Genomic DNA, 21,936 nt, shown 5'->3' with positions numbered 1-21,936 from the left:
CTTAAGCATGGTAATAATTAGCCTAAGTATATTTTAATGGTGTGATAATTGTTAATGCTTGTCAATCAAGCTCTCCTGCCCAGAAACTAAACAATAGCTGTGGAACCCCATTATTATGCAAATGACACAAAACTTGGAAGTGTAGTAAACAGTGAGGAATTGAATAATAGTGTTCAGAAGAACATAGACAGGCAGTTGAAATGGGCGCACACAAGGCAACTGAAATTCAGAGCAGAAAGGTGAGACTTAGAAAGATAAGGAGAGATAATACGTGTCAAATAGTACAATTTAAAGGGAGATACACGAAGATAAAGATCTGCGGATGATTATGTACAAACCTTCGAAGGGGAGAAGACAGGTTAACAAAGTCAATAAATAAAGCAAAAGGGATCCAAGCCACAGGATTACATTAAACCAGGAAGTTACACTAAACCTCTTTAAGACACTAGCTTGACTCCACTAGTGTGTTGTGAATTCTGGGGACCACACTTCAGGAAGGATATAAAGACATTGGGAAAGAATTTGAAACAGATTTAATGCGATAGTTTCATGGATGGGGGATTACAGTTACTTGGACAGACTAGATAAACTAAGATTGTTCTGCTTGGAGCTGCAAAGGCTAAGAAGAGATTGGATAGAAGTGTTTCAAATCATGAAGGGTTTAAGTAGTGTATATAAAAAATGGTTTTCAGTAGCTGAAGTGTCAATAATGAGGACCCAGCTTGAAGATGATTGGCAAAAGAACCAGAGGCAATTTGAGAAACAATGCTTTTACACGAGTGTTCAGTCTTTGGAATGTACTGCCTTCTGAAGGAGGTTAATACAGCTTCAGTAGCAGCCTTCAAAAGAAAACTCTTCAAAAGACCCTAGGTAGAATTGATAGACTGAATGGCCTCCTCTATACTGTATAATTTGATGATTCTATGAACGGGATCTTCTGCCCCTGCCAGCAGCAGGAATTGTGACGGGTGTGAGAAAAAGATTTGTCAAAAATCAGTTTCCCGACAGCAGGAAGTGAGTTTGGAATCTTGTTCTCCTGACTTTCATGGCAGCTTAAAGGCAAGTCGAGTGTCCCGTGGACCTATGTTGGGAACACCACTGACATCTCATGAATGTTCATTGAAAGACCAGCACACCAGGATCTCATTCCCTCCTTCCAAATTAAGCCCCTGCCAGCAGGAATTTAGAATGTTCACTTGCACATCTGTACGTATGTGGTGTGCACCTTGTGAGGTAGACTTATTCCTGGTCATTGAGGTCAATAGAACTGCTTTCACCTCTTAACACCGTCACGGAGAGATATCGGCTGCCTGTAGCACAAGCTGCACCAAAGCTGCTCAAAGGGCAGAGATGAGACCGAGAGAGAACTGGAGTGGGGAGGATCAAGGAACAGAGTGGACGTTAGAGTACTTAGTTGTCTTGGTTGCATTTAAATATGGCTCCTGGACATTGGAGCCTATAAGGTAATGGCAGAACAGGTCAGTTCCTTAAACGTTCTGCCACGAGATTCAATATGCTCCTCAAGGATACATAATTACTGAGTTGAACAGTACAAGACCTCACGTGTTCATCTGTCTCACTCTCCAGCCAAGCGACTCCAACTTCTACTCCTGTCACCAGACTTAGTCTCTAGAATGGAGGATTCCACTCTGCATCAATAGTATTCAAATGTGATAAACTCTTAAGAAATAAGAAACGTTTGACAATGAAATGAGACAAGATGCATATTCATCATACGAGTTCCCTAAATGATGAGACCCGCAATGGGAAAGCAAGTTCTTAAGAAGGCACCGAAATGGGGGGGCAGGAATATCTTGAAAGGCAGGGAGAAAGAAATCCTCGCCAATTCCACAAAACTCCCAAGGGTGGATAGATTTTCATTAGCACAGGTCTGAAAGTCGGTTGCACAGACAGTACTTTCATCCAGTAATGGTATGTACCTTGCTTGAGGCAATGAAATGAGAGATAATAAGAACAATAAAAATAAATTTGATATCATATAACTAAATCTTCTAAATCATAAATGTGAAAAATCAAAAAAATTAAGCTTTTTGAGAACAACACTTTTTATACACTGACATTTATGACACTGACCTTTGCAAAAGCACATTCCATGAAATACTTCACACAAACTTTGTTTTTCCATACTTTGTTCCCTCTCTCTCTGCATCATATCTGTGTTTATTCATAATCTCAAGTCTCTTATGAGTCTGTTTGCAAAAATTCATTACTGTTTTTCCATTCAGACACTGGGCTGCATGGGTATTTTCTACCAATTCCACCTTTCCGTTTATTTGCACATTTATGTGTAACAAAAAAAAATAAAAACTTGGAAGAAGTGTAATTGAGGAAACTCAAAGTAAATTTGAGTAGTTGATTTCCATTTTGAAACAAAACATCTTTTAATTGTTTAGACAGATCATTTACTTTGAACTCCCACTATGCCAAAATGGTCATTACACTGATCAAGTGTTTGATTAAAAGCAAAAGGACATCTGAGGTTGAATGCTCTAATGGCATTATAACAGTGAAAAACCATTGAAGCAGCTTCAACAACAGAAAGTAATTCATCAATAATTTCTCTATAAGCATTTCTTACAAATACAGAGTCTATTAATGGGTTCACAGGGGTCCCTTCCATTTTAAGATCAACAATTGATCTTCAATGATAATTGGCTGGCTAATCGACCACTGATGTCTAAAGAACGAGTCCACAAGGGTGCAATTTGAGCAGGTTATCTAATGTTTCTTTGCCTGGTGCTTCAGGCACTGCTTGATAAACGATTCAACAAAGCAAGTAAAAGTTCATGATTTGTCCAAAGCAAGATCTCCACCTTTGTTGTAAAGTCCTTCCATTAAATTAGTTTAAGCAATTTACAGTAGAAAAGTATTGAAAATCAAAAATTGTCCTTAATAGGCACCAACCTAACAATCTCACCTTAGAGTGCATTCCTTTCTACTTTCCTGAAACAGGAGTTTAGGCAGAAATTGATTTTCTGCTTTTGGATACTGGGACATTAGTTTTGTTCTTTTTATATTTATTTTAATGAAAACAAAGAGAAATGTATTTCTGTTTTTCACAGGGTGAATGTTAAATAGTCTTTTGCTATCAACATAAAACTGGTGAATCTGTACCTGCTTATACTAATGCTCACTTTACGTCTCTCAAAGAAGTTAATAACTCTTTTTATTACAATCTGAAATCCCTATCTGCTTCAAGAAGATGACCATCATCCCGGTACCCAAGAAAAACCAAGCAGCGTGCCTTAATGATTATCGGCCGGTGGCTCTGACATCCATCATTATGAAGAGCTTCGAAAGGCTAGTCATGGCACGAATCAATTCCAGCATCCCGGACTACTTGGATCCACTACAGTTTGCCTACCGCCGCAACAGGTCCACAGCAAACGCCATTTTCCTGGCCCTGCACTCAACCCTGGAACACCTAGATAACAAGGGCACCTATGTCAGACTCCTATTTATTGACTACAGTTCAGCCTTCAACACTATTATTCCCACAAAACTCATCTCCAAACTCCGTGACCTGGGCCTCGGCACCTCCTAACTCACAGACCACAATCAGTAAGGATAGGCAACAACATTTCCTCCACACTCATCCTCAACACCGGTGCCCCACAATGCTATGTTCTCAGCCCCCTACTATACTCCTTATACACCTATGACTGTGCGGCCAAATTCCTCTCCAATTCGATTTTCAAGTTTGCTGAAAACACCACCGTAGTGTGTCGGATCTCAAACAATGACAAGACAGAGTACAGGAATGAGATAGGGAATCTGATGAATTGGTGCGGCAACAATAATCTCTCCCTCAATGTCAACAAAGGAGATTGTCATCGACTTCAGGAAGCGTAAAGGAGAACATGCCCCTGTCTACATCACCGGGAATGAAGTAGAAAGGGTCGAGAGCTTCAAGTTTTTAGGTGTCCAAATCACCAACAACCTGTCCTGGTCCCCCCATGCCGACACTATAGTTAAGAAAGCCCACCAACGTCTCTACTCTCTGAGAAGACTAAAGAAATTCAGCATGTCAGCTACGACTCTCACCAACTTTTACAATGCACCATAGAAAGCATTCTTTCCGGTTATATCACATTTTGGTATGGCTCCTGCTCTGCCCAAGATCGCAAGGAACTACAAAAGGACGTGAATGTAGCCCAATCCATCACGCAAACTAGCCTCCCATCCATTGACTCAGTCTACACTTCCCGCTGCCTCGGCAAATCAGCCAGCATAATTAAGGACGCCACACACCCCGGACATTCTCTCTTCCACCTTCTTCCTTCAGGAAAAAGATACGAAAGTCTGAGGTCACGTATCAACCGACTCAAGAACAGCTTCTTCCCTGCTGCTGTCAGACTTTTGAATGGACTTACCTTTCATTAAGTTGATCTTTCTCTACACCCTAGCTATGACTGTAGCAGTACATTCTGCACTCTCTCGTTTCCTTCTCTATGAACTGTATGCTTTGTCTGTACAGCACACAAGAAACAATACTTTTCACTGTATGTTAATACATGTGACAATAATAAATCAAATCAAATCAAATAACCAAAGACAACAATTCAACTCCAGAGAATGGAAATGGTGAGAAATCAAGAAACACGAATTAAATCTTCCTAATTCACTGAAATGGCCAGTGTTGGATTTTGAATAAAGAATTCACGGAAATAGTTAAATTTTCAAATTGTGCAGCTGAATGCAGCTGAAGAGAAGTTAGTATTCATTGACACGGCATTGGGTGGTCATGCAGGCATTCCTCATTCTGGCCTTATTATACTGTTACAGCATTAGAGCAAGTGAGACTTTCCATCAATGGGAGATCATAATTGGCTATTTGATTATGAGTGGATAACTTTGACTATGGCTGGCCAACATCACAATGCTCCTCAATTTTCAGACGCTGCTTCTGGGTGTATTTCTGTGCAACATGTTGACCTGAAGGGTTGCATTGTTGAGTCTCTAAAGAATGCACCCCATAGGAGAACTTTCCATTCCACTTTTCCAGGGATGCTGGGCAGAATAAAAAGAGTCAAAGGAAGCAAACGCATTTAGATTTTAAAAATGTTCACGGAAGTCTGCCAGGTTTTGTGGATCTAGCATTTCATGACACCAAATTAAGCAGATCACCAAGAGCCTCCTCCTCCGATCTGTCACATCATGATTGAAGCTAAGCTCTCATCAAACAGCTCGTTCTATTTTTTTAATGTCCTTGTTATATCCCAATGCTACTGTTACTTCAAGATGGAACAATAATTGTATTTGCATTTGGAAAGGTTGAGCTCAGAAAGAAAGGACACAAAAAGAAATCAGCTGCATGAGTCACATTTCTTTTCTTGACAAGAAAATATGTTGGAGGGTGCCTCTCTGTCTGCTTTTCAAACTTCTAATGTTTCAACACTTGACAGGACAGTTTTGGAAACAAACAATGTTCTGGAATGCCTGCCCAGAACTGTTAAAGTTAATGGTTAAAGTTTGTTTATTAGTCACAAGTAAGGCTCACATTAACACTGCAATGCAGTTAGTGTGAAATTCCCCTAGTCGCCACACTCCAGCGCCTGTTCGGGTCAATGCACCTAACCAGCACGTCTTTCAGAATGTGGGAGGAAACCAGAGCACCTGGAGGAAACGCACGCAGACACGGGGAGAACGTGCAAACTCTACACAGACAGTGGCCCTAGCCGGGAATCGAACCTGGGGCCCTGGCGCTGTGAAGCAGCAGTGCTAACCACTGTGCTACCGTGCCATCCTGTTAAAGCTGAAAACTTGCATGATGACAGGGTGGCACGGTGGCACAGTGGTTAGCACTGCTGCCTCGCAGCGCCAGGAACCCAGGTTCTTTTCTCGGCTTGGGTCACTGTCTGCGTGGAGTTTGTATGTTCTCCCCATGCCTGCGGGAGTTTCCTTGGGTGTTCCGGTTTCCTCCCACAGTCCAAACATGTGCAGGTTAGGTGGATTGGCCATGCTAAATTGCCCCTTAGTGTCAGGGAGACTAGCTAGGGTAAATGCATGGGGTTATGGGGATAGGGCTTAGATGGGATTGTGATCGGTGCAGACTCGATGGGCCGAATGGCCTCCTTCTGCACTATATGATTCTATGACTTCCAAACCTCAGTTAAAGCTGAAAATGGCCAGGTCAGGGACGGGAAACAATTTTCTCATACTTTAACCACCCCCCACCTGATCCAAATGTATAACGTTTTTAGGTTAATATTCAGTCTCAATCCCTGGGTTGCTAATGTCAATGCCATAACCACTATACTACTATACCCGATTATCACAAATTGGTAATCTGTTGCAACCGTCACAATATACAACTGACTGTATAAATTTTGTGATAATAAACTGCAAGTAATCACACGATAAATTTACTATAGTGCCGGTTCCACGTATAGAGATCCTGTATTCAACAAAAACCCAGACCAAAAATAGCAGCGCAAAAGAAATAAAACAGTCTTGCAACAATACTTATAAATATCATGCTTAAAAAACCAAGTTTAAAAGACATCTAAGAATGATTTCAAGGCCATAATCTCATTTCAGTGTTTCGGTGGCAGCAATAAATATTTGAGCATTGTCATATGACTTCTTAAGGGGCAGGATTTTCCGCACAACCCATCACATGTTTTGCAGCAGTGGAGGTGACCTGCCATTGGCCAGCAGTGGGATCATCTGGTTCTGTTGTTGTCATGATGTGGAGATGCCGGCGTTGGACTGGGGTAAGCACAGTAAGAAGTCTCACAACACCAGGTTAAAGTCCAACAGGTTTATTTGGTAGCACAAGCTACTAGCTTTTTGTCAACAGAGTTTCTTAATAAATGCACCCCGTGCAGCTGTCGGGACCGGAAGATCCCGCTGGTGTGAATGGCCAGGAAGTTCCAGCCCTTATCACCTTGCCCACCACACACCCAATGTGATCACTGCCTTTGCATAACTTCAGGGTATTGACTATTCTCGTTGTCATTAACTAAACTTTATTTTGATTTGGAACTAATGCTAACACTCAGATCACATTTCTTTCCATATATAGTTGCAACTGATTTTCTTGAATTTCTCTTACCTGCACAGCACAGGTTACGCAGAGACTTTGTTCGGGTGGAGCTGGAAAGGCATTAATCTCCAGGTAAAACCAAACTCTGTACACCTTATTCTTCTCTGTAGCTGTTAAAGAATAAAAACACATACTTTCACAATTAATGTTTTAATTCCATCTATATATTTATCCTTCGTGATTTTGAAGCAATTACCATAATATGACATGCAGTGGTTTGTTACAGTTCACTCAGGGAGTCTGGGCTCCTGTGGAAGCAACTTTTACTTGTGGTCTGGAACAATGGTCACATGGCTGACCAGAAATCATTCCCATTCCTACCGGCTGTCACTGACATGTGTTAAAAGTTGTTCCAGGTTGGTAATCAATCTGTTTGACTGCCTTATGAACGCAACTTCCATGGCCATCAGATCCTGGATTGGAACTCAAAACTGAAGATTCCGGCCCAGATGCAGGGACGCTACCCACTGCACCACAAAATGTCCCAAATATTACATGTAGGACATCATAGTTTTGGGTGCTCAAAATTAACAAGTTATTGTCATAACATAGTTTCAGTCTATGCATATTTATGCATGATATAAATACTAATAGTAACTGAAAATATTTGCTATAGTGGAGATGTTCCAGTCTATGTTTTTGATGGCTGTAGAAAGATGGTGATTGAAACAGGGAGGAGTGCAGAGTAAAATGTGACTTAAAAAGGGTAAGGCAGATGATGTTAAAATTCCATGCACAATATTTTTAATTTTAAAACAGAGGGATGATGTGCGTCTGTTATTCAATATTTTTTTAAAGTATGGGCTATTGCTGAACATGTAGTTATCCCATAAGAGGTGCATTTATTTATTTTACACTGTAATTAGGACTTTTTCTTTCATTGTATTCTAATTATGAGTAATTATAATAAACATCTGTGTGGTAATGTAGTTCCTTGAAGGGGCAATCCAGTGTGGGCCATGTGATCAGGTAAGACCCAATGGAGTGGAGGCGCGGGAAGCTGAGCCTATCAGGAGCGAGGGTGCAAGTCCTGGGACTGGGAGGGTCTCAGTTGGAGCTAGGGAGAAGAGTAAACCTGTGCATATCTTCTCTCAGACCCTTAGCGTGTAAATAGTTATTATAGCTTAATAAACCTTTCTCATTGTTGGAGCCACATCATCGCCAATCTTTTATAGAGTGCTGCATTGACAACTTATACTTAAGTGTCCACAATTCTTTTAATTCTTTCTTGGGATATAGGTATCATGGCAAAGCCACCGTTTTATTGGCCACCCCTAACTGTCCTTGAGATGATGATAGGGGACCACCTTCTTTAATTAATGTAATACGTTTGCTGAGGATTCGGTTGGATTTGTCCTTTTTTGTGGACAGGATACATTTGAGCAATTTTCCATTTGTCAGGTGAATGCCAGTGTTGTAGCCAAGAGCATGTCTAGGTCTGTAGCACATGTCTGGATCTGTAGCCTTTGCTGTTCCCAGCACTTTTAGCTATTTCTTGATGTCACATGGAATGAAGGGAATTGACTAAAAAGTGGCATAAGTGATGGTAGGTCTCCACGGGATGAGGTTGAGAAAAAAAATCAGCACTTCTAGTTGAATATGGATGTGAATGTGTCAGCCCCTTCTTTGGCATTCAGAGTTTTGCCATTGTACAGGAGGGCATATTCATGGATTCGCCTCCCATTAGTCGGTAATCATCCCCCAGCATTTGCTGCTGCAAATGGGGAGATATAAATCTGTTAATCGTGGGATCTCTTATCTCTTGTTTAAGGAGTGGGGCACAATATGACCAGTGATAGTGATGGAGGAATATGGGACATGGACTGATATTATTCTCTTCACATGGTTATGCCAGGTTGTTGTTTGACTGGTTTGTGAAACCAGCTTTGCTACCAGTTGCCAGCTGTTAGTGTTGAGGACTTTGTAGGTCTATCAAGCTGGGTGTGCCTTTGTGGTGCCCAGATTTGATGCCTAGGTCACAGCCAAGTGGTGAACCTCGTTGAGGTTGTATAATCTGAAACAGGGAACTACCCTGATTTGAACTCAACACTTCTAATTTTAATGGAGGCATGACAAGAACCAGGAAAACAACCCAGTCACAGGAAATGGGATTGTTATTTAAACAAGGCTGCATTTGAAGATTCATTCTACTTTAACCACACATAGCAGGGAAATTGCACTATTTTGGGACAGAAAGAGCAAGAATGTTCTCTTCAGACCCTACAGTCTACCTAACAAGGAGGAAAAAAAACAGTAAAATGGGGAAATAAAATTGTGGTCCGAACTGCTTTTTCCTTCTGGTCATTAAACCATATTGCCTCACAATGATCTCTCTTCTGCCCCCCATCCTAGCCAACAACTGACTCCTCCAACTACCATACACCACCACACACCCCAATGCCTGGATCTTTCTCCTCCACCCACCGTCTCTCTCACTTACCGATACACTTGCTCTCATTGCCTTCAGCTCTGAAAAATTGGCTTCCAACCTATAAGGCCTCCAGCCTATCAATCATGTAAGGGCAGGGCCCTATTTTAAGGCTCCCTGTGGTAAATTCTATAAGCCATTTGGGAAGCCTGTTCTTGAAGGTTTCCTGATGTCTCAACAGCACCTTCTATGCAATGAGCAATAGTAAAGCATGCTTTTAAACCTGCAACATTCCAAGGAATGCAAGACGATATAATCTCTCCTCATCATATAACACTTGGAGATCTGGTACATTCTAGTGAATTGGCACTGCACTCCTTTCAAGGTGGATATATCCGAAGGTGCGGCGCCCAAAATTGTACAAGTATTTCAAAGTTATGGACTAATGGGCTTACTTATTTGGTGTCCTCATTCTGACACGTGACCAGAATAGTTCATTACAAGTTAATTACAAGCACTGGTTAATGTTTTGCTCTCCATATTTCAGAGATACCCAAACCAGTAGTCATGTTAACATTTCTCACCATAGTATACTGGGTGAACCAAGTCTGTACAGCCGAGTATCACATCTCATTGTGCTTCTCCACATTTCCCACTCACCTCTTAAATACATCAAACAAAAGCCTGACTTAAATAGGTTCTGTCTAATTCTACCCACTGAGAACTAATGAACTTAGTAAGAGTGAACATTCCATAGGGCAAGTTTCAGTGTAATATGCTCCCAAAAAAATCAAAAGTTCTCTTTAATTACCAAAGTTAACTTGGTCTACTAACTTTAAAGAACCATTTTTACTCAGCTGGTAGTTTAAGTATTTCCGATCCAAGCATGTTGCATTAACATGGTATTGCATTTGGAATCCTGACTGACATGACAGTAAGCAATCGATACAGAGCTCGGATGTCTGTGATAACATATACTTTCTAACACGGCAGTATTTCAGTCAGAGTCTAAACCGCTCAAAGGTAGCTTTGTGCAGGTAGTTTTTTTGCACTCAAAGGACTTGATCTGCCCACAGGAAGGATTAAATAAAGCATTTGGTGCATTTCTGAACAGTGCCACAGTCCACACCATTTTAAACAACCACAATAGCCTATAAGTGATGAACTGTGATACAACATGTGGAATTTTTCAAATAAAGAAGTAAGCTGTGGCTTAAGATTATTAGTCATGTGAAAAGAAAATACCAGAATCTGCATCCCCGATTGCTTCGCATGGTGTTGATGTGTCATTTGTTAATGATTGTCCGCTATCCAACTTTCCCACTGAGCTACTGTAGTCAGGCAGCTGCTGCTGTTCCTGTGTGCAGTCGGGCAGCTGCTGCTGTTCCTGTGTGCAGTTGGGGAGTTGCTGCTGTTCCTGTGTGCAGTTGGGGAGCCGCTGCTGTTCCTGTGTGCAGTTGGGGAGCCGCTGCTGTTCCTGTGTGCAGTTGGGGAGTTGCTGCTGTTCCTGTGTGCAGTGGGGGAGCCGCTGCTGTTCCTGTGTGCAGTTGGGGAGTTGCTGCTGTTCCTGTGTGCAGTTGGGGAGTTGCTGCTGTTCCTGTGTGCAGTTGGGGAGCCGCTGCTGTTCCTGTGTGCAGTTGGGGAGTTGCTGCTGTTCCTGTGTGCAGTTGGGGAGCCGCTGCTGTTCCTGTGTGCAGTTGGGGAGCCGCTGCTGTTTCTGTGTTTCATCTTCAACCACAAATGAGATTACCCCTGAAATAAATAGGTAACAGATGTGCTTTTAAAAGTAGCATTATTTTCAATGGGGTGAATGATTTGCATTATATACTGTTGTTGCTCTCAGTCTTCATTTTAAGCCAAGTCTTAAATTCTAGTGATATTAATCCAGTTAAATTGATTTTTTGCACTGAAACATCATTAAAGGGGAATCTTCCTCCGAGGGAAGATTACCAGACCCAGTACTGAAACTTTGAAGTGCTTTTCATTGATGAGTTCCAGATGAAGAAGCAGGAAAAATGTTGAGTTCCTACTTCAAAACAAAACCAGGAACAACGATTACTTACATAACACTTTTAATGTACTGAGACATCCCAGGGCATTTTCCAGGACCATTATAAAAGCAAATCACATAAGGAAATACTGGAGGCAATTTTATGCGAAAAATTCTAAGTGCCTAGTTACTGTGAAAACGGGAGAGTTTCAGATCTGTTATGTGGGCGAGTCCAAATTGTATACCTTATGCACTTAGAGAAAGGGAAAGTGGACTGGACCATGGAAGACTTGCAAGGAAAGCTGCTGCAGCAGCAGAGGGCGCCATTGTGCATGTGCAGATTGCACATGCACAATGGCAACTAGCAGCAAGCTGACAGGTCTGAGAGATCCGTCAGCTCTCTGCTGCTGTAGCTGGCCTCAACAAACCCACTCTCTGCCACCTCCCCACAGCTATCCTGGGGCCCCGTGGCTGATCCTGAATGCCCCCCCCCACCACCACCGCCCAGACTGATTGCTCCTCTCTTCACCCTACCGAAGGGCAACTGGGCACCCCTCCCCCGCCTAACCTGAAAAGATTAATTACTTCAGTGTAACATTACTTACATAATTTAGGTTACTACTGTCTAGTTATAAATTTTACAGTCAGTGTATATAAATTACCTTGCTCGCATGCAGAGTTGCAGTGGGCCACCCTCCCTACCCTAGGGCCTATGGGGGGACGGGGCCCCCATAGGCCCCAGTCCCTCATACGTGCCCCTCGCCAGAGAGAGAACCTCGCCCATACTAATCACTTGGAAATGAGCATTAACATTAATTTAAATAATTTATTCAGCCACTCGTCGGAACTGGTCGGGAGGCTGAATGCATCAGATATCAGTTCCGGTAAGATCGCGAAAGGCGAGAAATTGGGCATGAAATCTTTGTCAAAGAGGTAGGTTTTGAGGAGTGTTCTGAGGCAGAGAACTGCAGGGATAGTATTCCAGAGCCTTGTACATGAACAATTGAAGGCCCAGCCACCAATAGTGCAACAATTATCAATTGGGAATGGGAATGCACAAGAGGCAGTTATCTCATAGGGTTGTGGGGTGCAGGAGTTACGACGATAGGGAAGGGCAAAGCCTTGGAAGGATCTATAAACAATAGTCATAATTCTAAAGTCAAGATGTTGCCAATATAAGTCAGTGAGCATAAGGGTGTGATAGGGGAATAGGGCTTGCTGTTAACTTGGGAGTTAATACAAAGGCAGCTGAGTTTTAGATGACACCAACTTTACAGAGGGTAGACGTAGGACACCAGGCAGGAGCCATTGGAATATTCAAGTCGAAAGGTAAGGATGACATGGATGAGCTTTTCAGCAGCAGATGAGCTGAGACAGGAGCGAAGTCAGGCAATGTTATGGGAATGAAATAGGTGATCTTATGAATATGAAAATGCACAAATAAAAAAAAGAGGTCAGAAGCTCACCTTTGGATCAAATGTGACACCAAATTGGTGAACAGATTTGCTTAATTTCAGACTGTTGAAAGGGAGAGGGGTGGAGTCATAGCTAGAAAACCGAATTTGGACCAAAACAATGCAGATGATACAAAGCTATGTAGAGGGACAAGTAGTATTGAGGAAGCAAGGGGGCTGCAAAAGAACTTGGACAGGTTAGGAGATTGGGCAAAAAAGTGGCGGATGGAATACAATATGGAAAAGTGTGAGGTTGTGCACTTTGGAAGGAGGAATGGCGGCATAGAATATTTTCTAAATGAGGAAATGCTAAGGATATCAGAAGCACAAAGAGACTTGAGAGTCCTTGTTCAAGATTCTCTTAAGGATAACGTGCAGGTTCAGTTGGCAGTTAGGAAGGCAAATGCAATGTTAGCATTCATGTTGAGAGGGCTAGAATACAACAGGGATGTACTTCTGAGGCTGTATAAGGCTCTGGTCAGACCCTATTTGGAGTATTGTGAGCAGTTTTGGGTCCCATATCTATGGAAGGGTGTGTTGGCCTTGGAAAGGGTCCAGAGGAGGTTCACAAGAATGATTCCTGGAATGAAGAGCTTGTCATATGAGGAACGGTTGAGGACTCTGGGTCTGTACTCGTTGGAGTTTAGAAGGATGAGGGGGGGATCTTATTGAAGCTTACAGGATATTGCGAGGTCTGAATAGAGTGGACATGGAGAGGATGTTTCCACTAGTAGGAAAAACGAGAACCAGAGGGCACAACCTCAGACTAAAGGGATGATCCTTTAAAACAGAGATGAGGAGAATTTCTTCAGCCAGAGAGTGGTGAATCTGTGGAACTCTTTGCTGCAGAAGGCTGTGGAGGCCAAGTCATTGAGTGTCCTTAAGACAGAGATAGATAGGTTCTTGATTAATAACGGATCAGGGTTATGGGGAAAATGTAGGAGAATGGGGATGAGAAAAATATCAGCCATGATTGAATGGCGGAGCAGACTCAATGGGCCAAGTGGCCTAATTCTGCTCCTATGTCTTATGATTTTAATGCTTTGATCTTCCCAATTATTAAATGGAGGAAACTATTGCTCATCCAGGCCTGGATGTCAGATAAGCAGTCTGATAAGTTAGCAACAGTGGAGGAATCAAGAGGTGGCCATGAAGTAGACCTGATGTCTCCACTGTAATGTGAAAGCCAATACTGTGCCTTCATACGAGTTGCATGGGGCAGCTTGTAGATGAGAAGGGGGGGATGGTGGCAAAAATGGATTATTGGGAAATGGCAGAGCTAACAATGCAGGAGCAGGAAGAGAAGCCATTGAAAATGATTCTTCGGTTATGCTTTGGTAGATAAGAGCATGACCAGGTGAGAACAAGACCATCCAGCTGGATGACAGTAGAGAGATATTGGAGGGGGGGTCAACCATCTCAAAGGCTGCCGAAAGGTCAGGGACAAAAAGGGAAAGTTTCCCTAAGTCAGAGATACACAGGATGTCATTTGTTACTTTGATAAGAGTCGTTCTGGTATTTGGGCAGGGGCGGAAATCTGATTGAAGGGATGCAAACATGGAATTTCTTTGAAAAAGAAGTAATGACAGTTGATTTAAAGAAGAGAGAGACAACATCAGGAGAGAGAGAACCATTTACAATAACTGGCTAACATGGAAGCATTGGTTGATCAGCAGTTCAGTGGGAATAGTGGATCTCATCCACAAGATGAGCACAGCAAGGGCAAGAGAGAGACGAGAGAAATTAGAGAAAGATGCAAGTTCAGGGCTGGGGAAAGGGGAAGCATTAAAGAAAGATTAGCTCGGTGGCTAGTTCAGAAACTGACTGGAATAAGGTCATTAAAAACATTATTGAACACGTCTCTTCCATTGAGGGACAAAACTTTGTGCTGACAAATAATTCCAAAAGAGTGAATGGACGCCCAAGTAGTGTATTTTAAATGCAGGTTTTATGGGGATAAGCTTCATACTGCAAGGACTTCCCCCCTCACCAAAATGCTGTCAACAGTTAACACGTATTGGTATCCCAATCAACATAAAAATAAATTTCAGGAAGAGTAAGAGGTAGCAGGAAAACTCAGCCGCCAGGGGCCTATATTGGAAATGTCAGCATACATTGCACATGATTTTCCAACAGTTTTCTCCTGCTCTGGAGCCCTGTGCTGTGATTATATCATTGGTAATTTCATACTGGGTTGTCATTGTTTGTTTCATTTCCGGTTACTCTCATCTACACCCAGTTCAGTCTGGAGATTTTCTGTTCTGGAATACCAGCAATGGGAAATCAGAATCTATCTGCCACCCCTTCATAATCCTGAATGTTTCAATTGTATCACCTCCCATTCTCCTATACTCCAGAGAATATAGCTGCAATTTGTTCAGCCTGTCATCATGGAACAGCCTTCTGATTTCAAAGACCAAACTGGTGGACCTTCACTGTACCACCTCCAATACAAGAATATCCTTTCTTAAAAATGGAGACACAAACTGTGCATAGTATTCTCGGTATGATCTCACCACGGCCCTGTACAATCGGAGCAAGACTTCTGGATTCTTGTATTCCAAAGCCCTTGCAGTAACAGTCATAATGGCATTTGATTTCCCAATTGCTTGTACTTGCATGTTAACTTTTTGTGTTCCTTGTACAAGTACGTCAGGTCACTTCTACATCAACATTTATAACTTACGCACTGTTTGAGAAACATTCTGTTTTTCTATTCTTACGAATAAAGTGAATAGCCTTACACTTCTCCACATGCTATTTCACCTGCCGCATTGTTGCCAAGTCACTTAACCTGTCTATATTTCTTTGCAACCTCTTTCTGTCCTCCATACAGATTGCATTCCCATTCAGTGTTGTCAGAATATTTAGGTGCATTACTCTCTGTCTCTTTCATTAATATAGATTGTAAATAGCTGAGGCCCCAGCGCTGATCCTTGTGACACTCCACTGGACGCAGCCTGCTGCCTCACTTATCCCTATTCACTGCTTCCTGCCCATTTACCAATCCTCTATCCATGTTAATATATCATTCTGAACACCATCTCTTATCTTCTGCACTAACATTTTGTGCAGTACCTTATCAAATGTCTTTTGGAAATTCATGCATACTGCTATTGAAGTTCAGCTCTACTATCTCTTTGGCTGTTTCAAAGTGTTTACAACAGGTTGAGCTTCTTCAATGCTTTAATATATCCAGCTCAGGAGGTTTTGTTGACACAGTTGTTCAAGGGAAGCATATTACGAATGCATGGCTTAGTAACAATCCCACTACTGGATTCAGCTCAGCAAGGTTGTTTATATAGTTGTGCAGTAAATTTTAAAGTTTATTCATTAGTGTCACAAGTAGGCTTTCAATAACACTGCAATTAAGTTACTGTGAAAATTCCCTAGTTGCCACACTCCAACACCTGTTCAGGTGCATTGAGGGAGAATTTAACGTGGCAAATGCACCTAACCAGCATGTCTTTCGGACTGTGGGAGGAAACCAGAGCACCCAGAAGAAACCCACGCAGACAGGGTGAGAATGTGCAGACAGCGTGCAGACAGTGACCCGAGCTGTGAATCGAACCCGTGTCCTGGTGCTGAGAGGCAGCAGTGCTAACTGCTGTGCCACCTCCAGTTCTTTGACGAACAATGGTTGCTGTTGTGTACATGGGCTTTCAAAAGACGTTTGATAAAGTATAACATAATAGACGTATTCGCAAAATTGAAAGCTGCAAGATAAAAGGGACAATAATTAAATGGTTTCAAAATTTGCTGAGAGACAGAAAGAAATGAGTGGTGAGGAACATTTTTTTTGAACAAGAGGGAAAATCCATATTGTATTCCATTCTCTACCCTGTACATATTTTCAATTTGAGGATCACACCCCACTATCTGCCTTTCAATCATCCCTATATCAAACTACTAAGTTACCTGTAAGATCATTGACTTTCACCTTCACAATTACCTGACATGATACTATAGAAACATAGAAGATAGGAGAAGGAGGAAGCCATTCGACTCTTCGAGTCTGCTGTGTCATTCATCACGATCATGGCTGATCGTCCAACTCAATAGCCTAATCCTGCTTTATCCCCATAACTTTTGATCCCATTCGCCCCAAGTGCTATATCTAGTCGTCCCTTAAATACGTTCAATGTTTTGACATCAACTACTTCCTGTGGCAATGAATTCCACAGGCTCACTACTCTTTGGGTGAAGAAATGTCTCCTCATCTCCATCCTAAATGGTCTATCCCGAATCCTCAGACTGTGACCTCTGGTTCTGGACTCCCCCACCATCGGGAACATCCTCCCTGCATCTACCCTTGTCTCGTCCTGTTAGAATTTTATGAGTCTCTATGGGATCCCCCATGTCAAACTCTTTTTAAAAGTTCTAGTGTACCACATTCCCTCATTACATCATTCATTTGCTAACTTGAAGTTAACTAAATTATTCAATGCTATACATTTATTTAATTGATTATCTTACCTGTAAACTTTCCTCTTTTCCATGGCAAAATATTAAGTAAATATGGAGCAGTTTGTCCAGCTTTTAAGGTAATGCACGGTTCTCCACTCACTATTAGTAAGTCTGATACAACCTGGAAACATAAATGTTTGGTTTTATACCTTTTAACAAAACATTTCAGATTAACATTAATTTGCCAAGTTGTGACACTTTTAAATAGAGTATTTGAATAAAATGAATCAATTGTCAAGTTGTGCTTTTAGCTCCCATGGATTACTTGAAATCTGGAACATTTTGAGTGCTTATTTATGAATAATGTAAAGTGGAATTCATTAAACCAGTACATATTAACCAGTAAACATTAGACCTTTGACACCTCAGCTTATCTGCACATTGACAAATCAAAAAATTATCAGTGCACCAAAAACATGTCATTTGAGGCCCAGACCACATTTCAGTAGAACTGGAGTGTCCATTCATACTCTCTGCTATGATAAAAAAGATTTAAAAATTAACTGCGGAGACATCCACAGGTGGACCTTCCAGATTCAATACCCTGGAGGGGATCCATCTTCCAGCCTCAAATCTTTCTTAAGAGTTCCATCTTCATTTTCAGGAGGTCCACCTTCTTTCTTCAATAGTGGGTCAGTGACGTTGGGCACTTTTTCAATATGGCACTGGGACGTGACATGCCATCCAGGCCTCTTCCAGCACTGAATAAAGTGTAAAACACCTGGGCGCACAATTAATAAGGTCAGGGTCAAAAGATTGGGCTTGTTTTCCTGCCAGCTTCTGCAATGGGAAACACTCCACATTCCCGTCACCCGCACTTAGTCTCTAACTGGGAGAATTACACCCTAACTCTTGAATCATGCAGCTGCTTTGGATGCCAGCATTAGACGCCTGTAAAAGTGGTAACAGACTGAATACTTTTAGGTGCCAAGCCCCACATGTGACTGTCCCAGCAAGCAGGCCCAAGGATAACACTTCTTGCAGCTCCACTGATCCCACTCTCTGCTGGCGCCTCCACACATCCCCATCTGGGAAACCTTTCTTCTCATAAGGGTTATTTGCCATTTAATAATGACAGTTAATAAGAACTATGGGGACGGTTTTTCCAGCCCGCTTCGCTGCTTTTGTAGCAGCAGGCTAGGAGACTCAAGCAGAGGCCATTTTGTGGGCTTCCCGCTGGGCGCCACAGCTTCCACAAGTCTCTGGGCACCTGATTTCCGGTGCTGTCAGCTGTGCACCAGAAATCGGCGGTGCGGGGCAGTGCATTCGGCGGTCTTGGCGCTGACAGATCAACAAATGCACAGTGGACTGCTTAGCACTATGCTGCCGGCCTCTCCAGCGGGAATAGGCCCCGCCCACAGATTTTTGATTCACGCTAGTGCACTCTGCAGTGCCCAGAATGTGAGAGATTCATTTTGAAACTCCCGCTGAAAGTACCAGCGTGTTTTATTCCAGTTTTTACGAATTCGAACTTAAGAATTTTTGGGGGAGAATTGCCCCCTATGGCTTGAGGTAAAATTAGTTTATGAACCTTTTATTTTATTAGACTGAGGAACCTTAACTTGAATTGAGTTACATTGATTTGAGGTTGCACAGAAGTCCACAGCTACTTCTTCCACTCTTCCAGATGAAGATGATTGCAAAAATGCAAGAACCAGAGTGTGAATGACAGCAAAATCCTAAGTGGAGATGCCTATTAAAATTTTATATTTTAAATGTTACCAGCATTGAAATCCTGTGAAATGTTGATCCAGTTATAATCATGTAATGCTTCCATTAATTTGACCAAAGTGGACATGAAATTGTGGGCCATACAAAGAAAAAAATTCCTAATTAATTGAGCTATTAAGACACTGGATTCATTTGCGAAGCGATTTGTTCAGTAAATTAACTTAGAAAACAACATAATATAGGGATATATAAGGCTGATTTTAACTGCTGGTGGGGAATCAAAAGGGGGTGTAGGACTTAGGTTTCAACTCAGTTGAATTCATCAGTTACAACATGTGAACATTCCATCAGCTGCTCGGCCACTTCCAATAGAAAAAGATGCAAATTGGGAGGCCCAGAGAGTATTTACTGGCATTCGGAGGGCAACACTGGGAGTAACATTGGTTTGCAGCTGGGAGATGGGAGTGAGCAGGATAGCAGAGGCTAGATTCTCCTTGTCAGGTCCAACAGAGCACTTAGCTTAAATTAAGCTTTGCGGATCTCAATGGATTTCCTGATATGTTTACCTGGTAGGACAGCCATAGGCAGCACTTCACACAGGGAGTTGATTGAAATTCCACGGAGTCCGTTATAGATCTGGGATTTATTGATGTGGCTCTGCCAGAGACAATCGCAAGCCTCATCTATCAATCAAGCCAGTGACATCAAATTGGTAGATTGGCTAAAACAGAACAGGAATCAGGCCTACTTGATTCCCCAATTCATTTACGCTGAATGGGGCAGACTTAAAATGGCTCCATAGCTTTGATTTGAAAATGTAATGGATGTAACCGAAACAGATATTTTATTACAGCATAATTTATATTAGCTCATTTTGGCAAGGAAATCAAGCTAATATTATAAAGTCTGAACTCTCTTACCTTACATGTTAACCTGGTTTGCGTATAATTAGGAACCATTAGGACCTTCTTTGTGATCTGTCTTACTTGGCAGTCTATCATGACATGATCCACTGCCACAGGCCTTTTGCCAATCCCTTTGAGGTTGATGATACGCTCCGTACCATCTGTTTCATTCACCAGGACAAGTTTACCCTGTGAATGAGGAGGAAGTTCAAGAGAAACGCTGGTGTTAAAAATAGAAGATATCTCCAACACTGTCAAAAAGCCACTCCTTTTTAATGCCTTTCAAGTCCCGTGAGCAAATAAATATTCTGGGGTGTGCCGGTTATCTCTTAGTTCAATTTAAATTGTTCACGCAAGGGGACATGAATATAGCTGAGGAGGACACTGGGTTGCAGGGGAGTAGAATAGACAGTATTACAGTTGATAAGGAGGATGTGCAGGATATTCTGGAGGGTCTGAAAATAGATAAATCCCCTGGTCCGGATGGGATTTATCCAAGGATTCTCTGGGAGGCAAGAGAAGTGATTGCAGAGCCTCTGGCTCTGATCTTCAGGTCGTCGTTGGCCTCTGGTATAGTACCAGAAGATTGGAGGTTAGCGAATGTTGTCCCATTGTTTAAGAAGGGGAACAGAGACTTCCCCGGGAATTATAGACCGGTGAGTCTCACTTCTGTTGTCGGCAAGATGTTGGAAAAAATTATAAGGGATAGGATTTATAGTTATTTGGAGAGTAATGAATTGATAGGTGATAGTCAGCATGGTTTTGTGGCAGGTAGGTCGTGCCTTACTAACCTTATTGAGTTTTTTGAGAAAGTGACCAAGGAGGTGGATGGGGGCAAGGCAGTGGACGTGGTATATATGGATTTTAGTAAGGCGTTTGATAAGGTTCACCATGGTAGGCTTCTGCAGAAAATGCAGATGTATGGGATTGGGAGTGATCTAGGAAATTGGATCAGGAATTGGCTAGCGGATAGGAAACAGAGGGTGGTGGTTGATAGTAAATATTCATCATGGAGTGCGGTTACAAGTGGTGTACCTCAGGGATCTGTTTTGGGGCCACTGCTGTTTGTAATATTTATTAATGATCTGGATGAGGGTATAGTTGGGTGGATTAGCAAATTTGCTGATGACATCAAAGTCGGTGGTGTGGTAGACAGTGAGGAAGGGTGTCGTAGTTTGCAGGAAGACTTAGACAGGTTGCAAAGTTGGGCCGAGAGGTGGCGGATGGAGTTTAATGCGGAGAAGTGTGAGGTAATTCACTTTGGTAGGAATAACAGATGTGTTGAGTATAGGGCTAACGGGAGGACTTTGAATAGTGTGGAGGAGCAGAGGGATCTAGGTGTATGTGTGCATAGATCCCTGAAAGTTGGGAATCAAGTAGATAAGGTTGTTAAGAAGGCATATGGTGTCTTGGCGTTTATTGGTAGGGGGATTGAATTTAGGAGTCGTAGCGTTATGTTGCAACTGTACACAACTCTGGTGCGGCCGCACTTGGAGTACTGTGTGCAGTTCTGGTCCCCACATTACAGGAAGGATGTGGAGGCTTTGGAGAGGGTGCAGAGGAGGTTTACCAGGATGTTGCCTGGTATGGAGGGGAGATCCTATGAGGAGAGGCTGAGGGATTTGGGATTGTTTTCGCTGGAAAGGCGGCGGCTAAGAGGGGATCTTATTGAAACATATAAGATGATTAGAGGTTTAGATAGGGTGGATAGTGATAGCCTTTTTCCTCTGATGGAGAAATCCAGCACGAGGGGGCATGGCTTTAAATTGAGGGGGGGTAGTTATAGAACTGATGTCAGGGGTAGGTTCTTTACCCAGAGGGTGGTGAGGGATTGGAATGCCCTGCCAGCATCAGTTGTAAATGCGCCTAGTTTGGGGGCGTTTAAGAGATCCGTAGATAGGTTCATGGACGAAAAGAAATTGGTTTAGGTTGGAGGGTCACAGTTTTTTTTTAACTGGTCGGTGCAACATCGTGGGCCGAAGGGCCTGTTCTGCGCTGTAATGTTCTATGTT

At 42.3% G+C, this 21,936-nt stretch overlaps 1 protein-coding gene across 1 annotated transcript in view; it reads right to left on the bottom strand.

Moving 5' to 3' along the window:
- Positions 1 to 21,936, bottom strand: part of LOC144506053 (cilia- and flagella-associated protein 47) — a 384,789-nt gene that overhangs the window by 176,126 nt on the left and 186,727 nt on the right. The window contains exons 22-25 of the mRNA XM_078231872.1: positions 19,940 to 20,113; positions 17,358 to 17,469; positions 10,683 to 11,189; positions 7,079 to 7,179 (exon numbers count right to left, since the gene is read on the bottom strand). Coding sequence (XP_078087998.1) covers positions 7,079 to 7,179; positions 10,683 to 11,189; positions 17,358 to 17,469; positions 19,940 to 20,113 — 894 coding nt within the window. The remainder of the gene's footprint in view (positions 1 to 7,078; positions 7,180 to 10,682; positions 11,190 to 17,357; positions 17,470 to 19,939; positions 20,114 to 21,936) is intronic.

The sequence above is a fragment of the Mustelus asterias genome, chromosome 17 (assembly GCF_964213995.1).
Source record: "Mustelus asterias chromosome 17, sMusAst1.hap1.1, whole genome shotgun sequence".
Classification (NCBI taxonomy): Eukaryota; Metazoa; Chordata; class Chondrichthyes; order Carcharhiniformes; family Triakidae; genus Mustelus; species Mustelus asterias.
The sequence above is the reverse complement of the archived record's forward strand: the minus strand, read 5'-3'. Positions and strand labels throughout refer to the sequence as shown.